Below are 12,324 nucleotides of genomic sequence, written 5' to 3' on the forward strand. Positions count from 1 at the left end.
AGCCAAGCACCTGTTCCTGTGGTGGAAAAGGCTAATATGAAAGGGTATAATTTTAAGGTGATTGAAGGAATGTATAAGGATGATATCAAGGTTTTTTTTTACACAGAATAGTGGCTGTATGGAATGTGCTGCCAGAAGTAGCTATATTAGGGACATTTAAGGGACTCTTAGTCACCAGGAAGAAAGAAGAATGGAGGACTGTGTAGGAGGGAAATGGTATATTGATCTTTGGAGTTGGTTTAAAAACCAGTATAATATGGTGGGCTGAAGAGCCTGTACCATGCTGTACTGATCTGTGTTCTCAGCTCCTAAAATCCTGGAATTGCCTGAATGTACGTTCCTCATTTTCAAAGGAGTGATAAGTTGCTGAGGTGCGTGGTTTTGGACAACCAACAGAATAGTTCAAATTTACTGCAGAGATAATAGAGATTAAAGTTATTTAGAATTTTATTGGATGTTTTACTTGTGTTCACACAACTATTACTAATAATGTGTACAGAAGTCCCGTTTGAACATATTACATCATTGCATTGAAAACAAACTTATAAGATGATATTCCAGGGTTTACGAGTTGATTGTTTAACACTGGCTTGGGAGTTTATTCCCAGTGACTGGCTCTGATGCAGTACTCACCTTGTTGCAACCACTATGCTGTTTCCACTACTGAAGATCGTGGTTTACAGTAATTTTAGGGTTCAGTGGATGTGTTCTTTCCTCTGGTGTGCGTTCTTATTTGGGGCCTGAATATTCTACTAACCAGCGCAGGGCAGCTATCGATCCTGAAGCCTATGCTATTTGTAAGCCAACCATTGCACCTTGCCAGCTCCCCATTAGAGGTAAGTGCACACACAGTTTTATTAAACAAAATAGTGGTATATGACTTTCTCATTAAAATAGAGCAATAATTCTGTATTTGCCTTAAAAGTAGTAATTTGTCTTTTTATTCACTACAGTAACTTGTCACATGGTTATGGTATTTAATTATTGCTATAGGACTTCAGAAAACATTTGGGCTCTGTAGATTCAGCAATCCTTTGTACACAATACTTTGAAAATTAATCTATAGTATTTCACTTAGTGCTCACCAAATATTAGGGAGGTCTCAACTACACTTTAGTCCAGATCCTCCTGCAGTGAGAATTATTTTCAACACAAAGGTTCTCCATCCTTGTCTCTGAGCCTGACCCAAGCCTTAAGGACTAACTCAATTACTCTCTCAATGTTATCACCAAGATAGGTGATAGAGTTGAGAAGGGAATACTAGATGCCTGCTTTCTCTGCTGCAGAAAGTGCTTTGAGATCTTTTGACAATTGTGATGGTGCATTAAAAAGCTGATGCTTTCCAGCAGTGTGCTGAGGAATACTCAGCAGAGTCTTAACTTAAATCTGCTCCTACATTTACACACTTAGTCCAGCGGTCATGGAGCATACGGATCTTGGACCTCCAGAAATTGTCCACAGCAGGGGTGATCGATAAGTTTGTGGCCTAAGGTAGAAGGAGATGAGTTACTAACTTAGGCCGTAGTCAGCATAGTTTCCTCAAGGGAAAATCTTGCCTGATAAATCTGTTGGGAGTTCTTTGAAAATATAACAATCAGGATAGACAAAGGATAATTGGTTGATGTGTACTTGGATTTTCAGAAGGCTTTTGATAAGGTGCCACAAATGAGGCTGCTAAACAAGCTAACAGCCCCATGGCATTACAGGAAAGATTCTAGCATGGATAAAGCAGAGGCTGATTAATAGGAGGCCAAGTGTGGGAATAATGGGAGCCTTTTCTAATTGGCTGTCGGTGACTAATGGTGTTCCACAGGGGTCTGCACTGGAATCAATTCTTTTTACATTATATATCAATGATTTGGAAGAAGGAATTGATGGCTTTGTTGCAAATTTTGTGGATAATATGAAGATTGGGAGGGGCAAGTAGTTTTGAGGAAGTGGAGAGGCTACATAAGGACTTAGATTAGGAGAATGGGCAAAAAGGCAGGTGGAATACAGTCTCAGGAAGCGTATGGTCATGCATTTTTGTAGAAGAAATGAAAGAGTTGATGATTCCCTAAATGGAGAGAAAATACAAAAAAAACCGATGTAAAGGGAATCCTTGCGCATGATTTCTTGAAGGTTAATTTGCAGGTTGAGTCTGTGATGAGGAAGACAAATGCAATGTTAGTATTCATTTCAAGAGGACTAGGATATAAAATCAAGGATGTAATGTTGAAACTTTATAAAGCAATGGTGAGGCCTCACTTGGAGTATTGTGAGCAGGTTTGGGCCCCTTAGAATGGATGTGCTGAAACTGGAGAGTGTTCAAAGGAGGTTCACAAGAATGATTCCAGGATTGAATGTCTTGCCATATGAAGAATGTCTGGTGGCTCTGGGCTTGTATTCACTAGAATTCAGAAGAATAAGGGATGACCTAATTGAAACCTATCGAATGGTGAACGGCCTTGATAGCCTGGATGTGGAGAGGATGTTTCCTATGGTGGAGGGAGTCTAAGACCAGAGGACACAACCTCAGAATAGAGGGACATCATTTTAGAACAGAAATGAGAATTTCTTAAACCAGTGGGTGATGAATCTGGAATTTGTTGCCACGGGCAACTGTGGAGTCTAAGTTGTAATGTATATTTAAGGCAGAACTTGATAGATTATTGATTGAAGGCATGAAGAGATATGGGGAGAAAGCAGGAGATTGGGGCTGAGAGGAAAATTGCATCAGACATGATGAAATGGCAGAACAGACCCAATGAGCCAAATAGCCTAATTCTGCTCCTATGTTTTATGGTCTTACTGGACTTCCACAGGGAGGAACTGGAGGTGGGAGCAAGTTAAATTTGAATCCACATGCAGAATCATTCCACAGCTTGTAACAGTTCTTACACAATCTGAACAGTTGGTTGCCTTACAATTCATTTAAATGTTAATTGTCCAGTGTTCGGCATCATTTAGTCTCTCAGTTAAGAAAACTATAGTTCTTGCCAGCTTGCATTTGCTCTGGTATATACCAGTGCTGTTGGACAAAGAAGCCCTATCTAGTGGCTGCCAAGGTATTGGAAGATTTGCCTTGAGAAAAGGACTGGTGTTTATTTGTGTTGGCAAAGAACCACTCAAATAATCACTTACTACAGATGGTCATCATGCTGCTGCCATACATCTTCCCATCACATTGATGTTCAGTTAGTTTGCCTGAAATAAACAACCACTGAAAGTACCCATTTATGTTTTGAAGCCATATTCTCTCAGTTAATGAAACTACATTTACCCCTTCAGTTGTACAGATATGCTTTACACTTAAATGGTTGCTAACAATGCTCCAGCCTTGTTTTTAACATTGCATATGTAAAATAAATGATTACACTGCGGTTTCTAATTTACAACCTCATCAGTGACTGACTACGATAGCCAAAGATTTGCACAGAACTTGAATGATGATTCTGAGCTTGTTTTTGATTATAGTAACTGGGCTGGAGTATTCCTGTTTCATCTTCCAACCTGCCAACAACAACTGCCCCACCACATTGTACAGTCATTATTTCTTGTGTGTTTAGGTTAACTTTGTTTTCAGGAAGAATGCCAGTGGACATCAAGTAGAATGTGGCTCTGCTCCGCACTCTTGAGGAGTGGCACTGACAAGCATCGGGCCTTCTGATGCAACTCATCCACACTGATCAACTTGTCTTGCCACCTGAGCAAGTCCCACTTGCCTATGTTTGTTTCCTGTCTGTGTACCTCTCCGAAGTAATTTAAATGCAATTCTATTCTCCTCTACCCCTTCCTCTGCTGGGATGTTCCTATTACCACCACTGTCTGTGGAAAAAGGTTGCTCCTCAGGTCCCTTCTCATCTTAAACCTGTGGTCTCTAGTTTTAGACTCATTCCACTGGTATAATGAATGATCATTTACCTTGGCTATGGCTTTCATGATCTTATAAACCTCTCTAAGGTAATCTGTCAGCCTTCTGCACGCCAGAGAAAACAGACCCAATCTACCGAACCTCTCCTTTGTCACTAAAGTCCTCTAATCCTGATTATATCCTTGAGTCTTTTCTGCCCCCTTTCTAGCCTAATTACAATATTCCTATCAACAGGAAACCAAAACTCCACACAACACTTCAAGTGTGATCTGGCCAATGTTTCAGACAGCTGTCACGTGACAGTGTTTCCTTGGTGGCTCTATAACTAGGGCCTATGGACTCAGTAAAAGGAGCTTGGCCACTTGGGACTTTGATCTCTTCACTTGGGTTTGTGAGTCTTTGGAATTCTCAGCCAACAAGTCTGAATGGCTGTTCAAGTGCTCCAGATTGAGACAGATTTTAGATGATATAGGGAAAGAGGAAGGAAAGCAGATGAGGCAGAGAATTGGCCAGATTCTTATTGAACACAGGAATAGAAGCATAGGACTTACCCTTTCTATTTCTCAGGTAATCATGACAGGCTTGTAACGTTTCTAAATAGCATCTAGAGAGAATATAGCTTTAAGGAGGTGGAATGTGAAATTTACAGTTTGAGTTCAGTCCTTGCTGGCAGTATATATGGATACATATTTGAAGCAATCATAGAGATGTGCATTGAGCCGAAGGTAACAATAGATTATGTTTCCAATGCTTTATAAATGGGTGTCTTCTTCCTCCAGCTCATCCTTGATGTGTGTGTCCATGGGCACTATCCAGCCATCCGTGTTTTCCAGGAAGGTTGCTTTGCAGTAGTTCTTCTCCTCCATCTCTGAATCCCTCTCAGTGACGTCCATGGCTGGGTTGTCATGGCAACCGTTGTCCACTGTGCGCAGCTCTTCTGTCAGGTACTACAAAAAAGGAAGAAATCACGGCATTAGAGTTTTTTCGCCTGGTGTGAAATTGGGTGGATAGGTGGGGGATGATGTAAGAAGCTGGGGGGGGGGGGGGGAGAATGGGTACAAACAGTAAAGGAATCAGATAGGAGAGGACATTGGACCATAGAAGAAAGGTAAGGAGATGAAGAACCCAAGTGAGTCATGGGCAGATGAACAGAAGGAGTGAGAGGGTAAGCAGGATGAGGAATGGAAAACCACATTGTCCCTCACTTAGTTTCACCTATCATCTGCTTGGTTGTACTTCCTCTTCCCCATCTTATTCTGGCTTTTGTTCCCTTCATTTTCAGTCTGATGCAGGGTCTTGGCCCGAAATGTCAACTGTTTATTCCTTTCTATAGATGTTGCCTGACCTGCTGGGTTCCTCAGTGTGTTGCTCAAGATTTCTAGCATTTGCAGAATGCTTTGTATTCATGATATCCTGAGAACCTTCAAACATTCTCATAAATTCGAGCCTATCTGACCTTAGTTATGTTTGGAGTTGTGGACATGACCAGTGTGAAATGCAGACATCTCCACCTGCTGCCCACAGCGTGCAGTGGCTTCTCGTTAATGACTGACGGGGAAAGGTATCGACAGCAGAGGGCGCTGCACCTCACAGCTGCTCAGGAAGAGTCTGGAGCTTTTACTGCATTTCCACTGAACAGAGATTCAGTGATTGACGCCAGCTTGGATTGAAATGACTTGCATTTTACAAATATTGGTTGCCCCAAAGCATTTAACCAGTGGAATACTACTTGTAGCTACTGCATTTATGCTATGGAGACAAAGGCATTGGGGATATTTAAAGTAGAGGCTGACAGGTTTTTAATAAGGCGTCAAAGGTTACAGAGAGAAGGTAGAAGAATGGGGTTGATGGGGATAATAAATCAAACAGGAAAGAATGGTGGAGCAGATTTAATGGGCTGAATGGCCTTATGCTCCTACATCTTATTCTCTAATTTACATGAAGTATAGGTTTATTGTCATATATACAAATGCATGTGCTAAATGAAAAGCTTACTTACAGACTAAGTTCTCTAAGTTCCCCAATGATATAATAATGCTTGTGATCTTCTATTTGATTGAGCAATGATCATTGTCCAGCATGTTGTAGGAGATTGCACCAGACTCTTGTTTAAAATGATGTAGCGGAACTTTTATACTCACCTGAGAGGGTAGTTAGTAGCTTTAAATTGGAACATGAGGGTAACAAACAAGAGAAAATTTGCAGAAGCTGGAAATCCAAGAAATACACACAATGCTGGTGGAACTCAGCAGGCCAGGCAGCATCTGTGGAAAAGAGTACAGTGGACGTTTTGGGCCAAGACCCTTCAGTAGGACTTGGGCCAGAGCCCTCTATAGCCCCAAACACTAGGACAAAGTCGTCTATGATTTGGGCACCCGATAATACTCGAATTTGTGGTACCCAAGTGCTGGTATTTGGCCCTCTTCTCTGCATAGGCCTTCTGAATTGACTGGTTGTTATCTTGGAATCTTATAGTCATGTCGACAACAGCCACTTTCCCTTCTTTGACGAAGATCAAAACCAGCTTCCACAGAGGATTATCGACATAGGGAGTCCTGCTGAGGGGGTTTGGCCTGAAATGTTGACTGTACTCTTTTCCATTGATGCCGCCTGGCCTGCTGAGTTCCTCCAGCATTACATGAAGGTAACAGCCCTGTGTTTCCTCAGTCCTGAACTGGGCTCACTTGTGTGCTTAAAATCTCTGAAGTCACACATTCTGCTTCAGAATTACAAGCGTTAATATTGGAGCTACCTCGCAGGACAGAGCTCAAGGGTTAGACGAGAATATTTTGTTACGTACCTGTGGGTATCTTGTACCTGTCACGTGACCATGATGTAATTGAGGCTATGCTGGAGATGAGGTAATGGTCTTGTGATGGTGGAGTGACGTCATTTTCCCGCCAGTGAGAGGTCATATGATAGTTTTTTTTCAACAGGGTATAAAAGGAGAACCCCACCCTGTGACGTGGGCAGTTCGTGGCTAAATTTGCCATTGACTCCATGTTGCAGCTTATTCCGATATTATGACGTAGTTTTGTTTAAAAGTGGAGTTTTATTTTCCGTTTTAAGTCTCAAAGTTTATTGCCGGCAGTTTTGCTATTATACTGCCAGTTTGGTCAGTGGAGAGTGAAGATTTTAAAGGAGTTCGGAAATCCCGAAGGATTGGGAAAGTTAATGTCGACGGTGAACCAGATTCGACCTTTGTTTAATCTTCGCACGAGGAATTAGTAACGAGTATCCATGATAACCCCTGTTCTGCCTGAAGAGTAGAAGGTTGAATACAAAGTTTTGCCAAAGAAAGGTCAGCGCCTTTAAGCCGTTTTATTTCCTTTGATCGTAAATCCTCCAGGGAATAACATACTTCGACTGGGATCAGCAGTAACACCACAAAAGAGAATTTATTCTCTCAAGGAGAACCTCTCCTTTAACTGACTGTAAATCATTTTTGGACTTTCGCATTACTACTTCTAGGGACTGTTTTTGCATTATTGCTTTAAGAACTGTTCGCGCTGTCGTATCGCAGCTGACTTCCGGTTAAGATAATCATTTGTTTACTTTTGGGTTTTATACAGTGTTTAATAAAAGTTTAAAAAAAACCTGTCTCAAGTCATATATTCATTGGTGCTGATTTGTAACATTATCATATTGCTACTTATTCAATATTATTTTGGACCCTCAATATTGTGAAAATTTGTACAGCTACTACACCAAAGTAAACATACAGACAGACTATAGAACATTACAGCACAGTCCAGACACTTTGTGCTAAAATATTGTGCCAACCTTTTAACCTACTCTTAAGATCAGTCTTCCTTTCTGCATAGCCCTCCATTTTACAGTGCTATTATCCATGTGCCTATCTAAGAGCTGACAGTACATTCCATGTACTCACCATTCTGTGTGTAAAACAAAACCTACCTCAGATTTCCAATCTCCATCCCCATCCTCCAACTACCTTAAGATTAATCCCTTGTTGTTTTAGCCATTTCTGACCAGGGGAGAAAGTCCTGGCTATCCACTCTATCTATGCCACTTACCTCTTACAACTCCTCATCCACCTTCACTCCTGAGAGAAGAGCCCTCGCTTGCTCAACCTTTCCTCATAAGCCATGCTTCTCATCAAGACAGAATACTGGTGAATAAATCCCTGTACCCTCTCTGGAGGTTCCCCATTCTTCCAATGTTGAATCATTACCTAGCTGTTTATGGAATCTTGCTGTGCAGCACCCCTGCCTTGATCCCCAGCCTCCTTGCTACCTGCTCTCCATTAACCCTTGGATTTCACCAACTCCTCCCTCCTCTTCCGCAAAGGACCCTGCCAACTTGTTGTCATTGACTGTACTTGCCTGTGGCTTTGATGGTATCTTTGCCATGTGAATACTTTGTGCCCTAGTCCCACCTTTGTCACCTACCCTTTGTCTACTGGTACTTTATCCTCCTCCATACACCTCATCTATTTCTCCTCTCACGATCCCTCAGCTTCCTGTGGCTTTCCTGCAACTTACTGCCCATCTTCAATAATTCCACTCTTAATTTTGGCTCCCCCATCTTCCCTTCAACACATTAATCTTCTGTCAATTTGAACACCATCTTCCTGTACCCCACCTCTTGATGGGTCTTCTTCAGATAAAGCCAGCTTTGTAATTTGCCATCCACAGCCCCCACCCCTTTCCAAACTCTGTCCGTGTTCTACATTTGTTATGAGGGACAAGGAAACTTGCCCTGAACCAGCACCACTTGTCACATCCCAAACATATGACCACTGATGCCACACTTACCACAAGCCCTCTTATTCAGAAAACTTTAATTGCCAGTAAGATCTTTGCTGTCTTGTAACTTGAGAAACACACACACGAAATGCTGAGAAACTCAGTATGTCAGGCAGCATCTATGGTAGCAAATGGTTTGTCGATATTTTGGGCCAAAGCCCTTTATCTCCCTATATCGAGCAGTAGTAAATCAAGGCAACTGGACTTGCTGTGTTCTCTAGAAGACATTTTGCCACTTCTCTGGGAGGCTTCTTCAGTTCTGATCCATGATTGGGTCATTTTCCGGTCTATAAACTGCGAGTTTTTTAAAGGTATAGCAATCTCATGAGGGTCATTAGTCTTGTCTTTGCATGAATGGAGGTGGAGATGCCAGAGTAGAGATGTTGGGACTGCATTGTAAGTAGCTGATAGGGGCTGGGGGTACACCGTCATCTCTGTTCAGGGATGAATTTTCCAATTTGACAAAGATGGCTTCTTTAACCCCTCTTTCTAACCACCTGTCCAAAATGTCCATATTGTTAACATCAAAGGAGTGTCACTTTTCCTTGGGTGTAGATATACGGCCGAGTCTTGACCTGATATAGCTTCCTACGTTGGGCTATCCATTTGTGAAGTGGTTTAGTCTCACTGATATACAGATCTGTGCAGTTCCCGGTTGTATACCTATACCTAAAGGACAAGGGACACCCCTTTGATGATAACAATGTGTACATTTTAGCCCAGGGAGGACAGGTGGTTTTAAAGAAGCTAACCCTAGCTTCTCTACCCCGGCGTTTCCACAACAGTTCACACCTCTGTTCATGCAAAGATAAGACTCATTACCTCCATGACTCTCACTGACCCTCATGAGATTGCTGTACCTTTAAACAACTCGGAGTTTATAAACCAGTAAACTACCCACCATGGATCACAACTGAAGAAGCCTCTCGGATGAGTGACGAAATGTCTTCTAAACAACACAGCAAGTCCAGTTGCCTTGATTTACTACTGCATGATATACAGTGGCCTGGATGACCGAGAACCTTCATAGACATACTTTGTCTCCCTCCATAGATGCTGCCTGATCTGCTGAATGCATCTGGCTCAATATTTCCAGTATCTGCAGAATCTCTTGTGCCTCCAGTAGCTTGATGCTTTCACTTTGTCTTACTGAATGCTGGAAAGCTTAAGCAAACCACACAAAAAGCAGGAGGAACTCAAAGTTAGGCAGCGTCTATGAAGGAGAATACAAAATGACATTTTGGGCCAAGACACTTCTTCAGGGCTGGACTGGTTAGATGATATCAGGGCTCTGCTCTCTCTCTCACTGCCTCCCTCCTAGACTGTAAGCCACGAACGGAATTAGGCCGTTTGGACCAGAGCAATGAAAAACTTAGAGCTGCATCACAGGCATTGCAATTCTTTACTGGAACACAGCTGGGTACCATCCACTGAGATCTGCCCTATTCCCACTCACCGGATCCTTGTGCTTGGACTTGTGCTGGGAGCACCGGTACACGACTCCAGACAGGAATATGAGCAGTAACAATGAGCCAGTAACCGCCATGGCTATGACTTTCTTAAGCTCCATGCTGTCGTTGCGATCCTGAAAACACAGGGAACAAACTGTCAATAGGAACCCCCAACTCGCAAACAAAAAAAAAGACCATCGTCAAGGCTGGAAACACAGGCTCACACAACAGTGCACCTGTCACTGAGTTTTAGTTAATTGGTTGGCAGAAGCACATGCTTAGTTTTGTATTTTTTGGGAGGAAAAATTGCAAATATCCGAAGCTGGAGATGTACATACAGGAAGTTTAGGTTGTACCTTGAGGACAAGGCAAATGCAAATTGTACATAGGCCATAGAGTGAGGAGAAACAGAAAGAACAGGAATGTACTCTGGCAAGCCAGTGATGGTGCACCTATCAAATGGTTCCTCACTGCTTCTCCGATCTATTACAAATGCAAAGGTGAGATGCAGGTCAACTCTCTAGAATAGATCAGGAGTACCAGAGCTTGACCATGAGCATTCTGCACTGAATGTCCACCAGCCAGAGTGTATCTGCTGCAAGTATGGCCACGGAAACAATGCGGATGGTACTGCAAAGAGTCTGGAATGTTTCCCTTTGACAGCACTGGAAGGGTCCTGCTGCAGGGTCTCGACCTGAATCCTCAGCTATCCCTCTGCCTCCATAGATGCTGCCTGCCCCAGCAGCTTGTTTTATTGCTTCACACTCCAGCATCAGGAAGTGTGTGTGGGAGCTGGGACAGTGATTGCTATTTACCAGTGGAAGAGGAGGGGGCAGCAGAGAAGTGTTGGGGTTAGCATGACGATTGACACTGCCAGCACTCTGGGTTCAATTCCTGCCAGTGTGCATAAGGAGTTTGCATATTCTCCCTATGACCACGTGTTTCTTCCAGGTACTCTAGTTTCCTTTCTCATTCCAAAGACATACAGGGTAACGTTGGCGTTAGTAAGTTATGGGCATGCTGTGTTGGTGCCAGAAGAGTGGCGACACTTGCAGTCAACCCCCAGCACATCCTCAGACTGTGTTGGCTATTGACGTAAATGACAGATTTTACTATGTTTTGCTGCTTTGATGTACATGTAACAAATAAAGCTGATCTAAGGGAGGCATAATATTATTAGGAATTGGAGAGGCATAATATGATGAGGAATAGTCAGCATAGCTTTGTCAAGGGCAGGTCGTGCCTTACGAGCCTGATTGAATTTTTTGAGGATGTGACTAACCACATCGACGAATGAAGAGCAGTAGATGTAGTGTATATGGATTTCAGCAAAGCATTTGATGAGGTACCCCATGTAAGGCTTATTGAGAAAGTAAGGAGACATAGGATCCAAGGGGACATTGCTTTGTGGATCCAGAACTGGCTTGCCCACAGAAGGCAAAGAGTGGTTGTAGACAGGTCATATTCTGCAATGGAGGTCGGTCACCAGTGGAGTGCCACAGGGATCTGTTCTGGGACCCTTACTCTTTGTGATTTTTATAAATGACCTGGATGAGGAAGTGGAGGGATGGGTTAGTACGTTTGCTGATGACACAATGGTTAGAGGTGTTGTAGATAGTGTGGAAGGCTGCCAGAGGTTACAGCGGGACATTGACAGGATGCAAAACAAAAGGGCTGAGAAGTGACAGATGGAGTTCAACCCAGATAAGTGTGAAGTGGTTCATTTTGGTAGGTCAAATATGATGGCAGAATATAGTATTAACGGTAAGACTGTTGGCAATGTGGAGGATCAGAGGGATCTTGGGGTCCGAGTCCATAGAATACTCAAAGGGGCTGTGCAGGTTGAATCTGATTAAAGCATACGATGCATTGGCTTTCATCAATTGTGGGATTGAGTTTAGGAGCTCAACGTTAGAAACATAGAAAACCTACAGCACAATACAGGCCCTTCAGCCCACAAAGTTGTGCCAAACATGTCCCTACCTTAGAAATTACTAGGCTTACCTATAGCCCTCCATTTTTCTAAGATCCATGTACCTATCCAAAAGTCTCTTAAAAGACCCTATCGCATCCGCCTCCACCACTGTTGCCGGCAGCCCATTCCACGCACTCACCACTCTCTGAGTAAAGAACTTAACCCTGACATCTCCTCTGTACCTACTCCCCAGCACCTTAAACCTGTGTCCTCTTGTGGCAACCATTTCAGCCCTGGGAAAAAGCCTCTGACTATCCACATGATCAATGCCTGTCA

General features: G+C 42.9%; 1 protein-coding gene across 2 annotated transcripts in view; it reads right to left on the reverse strand.

Annotated features, from left to right (window-relative positions):
* Window positions 1–429: 429 nt before the first annotated feature.
* The window catches only part of podxl (podocalyxin-like), a 171,270-nt gene continuing 159,375 nt past the window's right edge, over window positions 430–12,324 (reverse strand). For both annotated transcript variants that reach the window (XM_073066774.1, XM_073066773.1), the window contains 2 exons: window positions 10,079–10,207; window positions 430–4,800 (listed from right to left, as the gene is read on the reverse strand). In XM_073066774.1, the coding sequence (XP_072922875.1) occupies window positions 4,606–4,800; window positions 10,079–10,207 (324 nt within the window). In that variant the 3' untranslated portion in view covers window positions 430–4,605. The remainder of the gene's footprint in view (window positions 4,801–10,078; window positions 10,208–12,324) is intronic.

The sequence above is a fragment of the Hemitrygon akajei genome, chromosome 14 (genome assembly GCF_048418815.1).
Source record: "Hemitrygon akajei chromosome 14, sHemAka1.3, whole genome shotgun sequence".
In the NCBI taxonomy this organism is placed as follows: Eukaryota; Metazoa; Chordata; class Chondrichthyes; order Myliobatiformes; family Dasyatidae; genus Hemitrygon; species Hemitrygon akajei.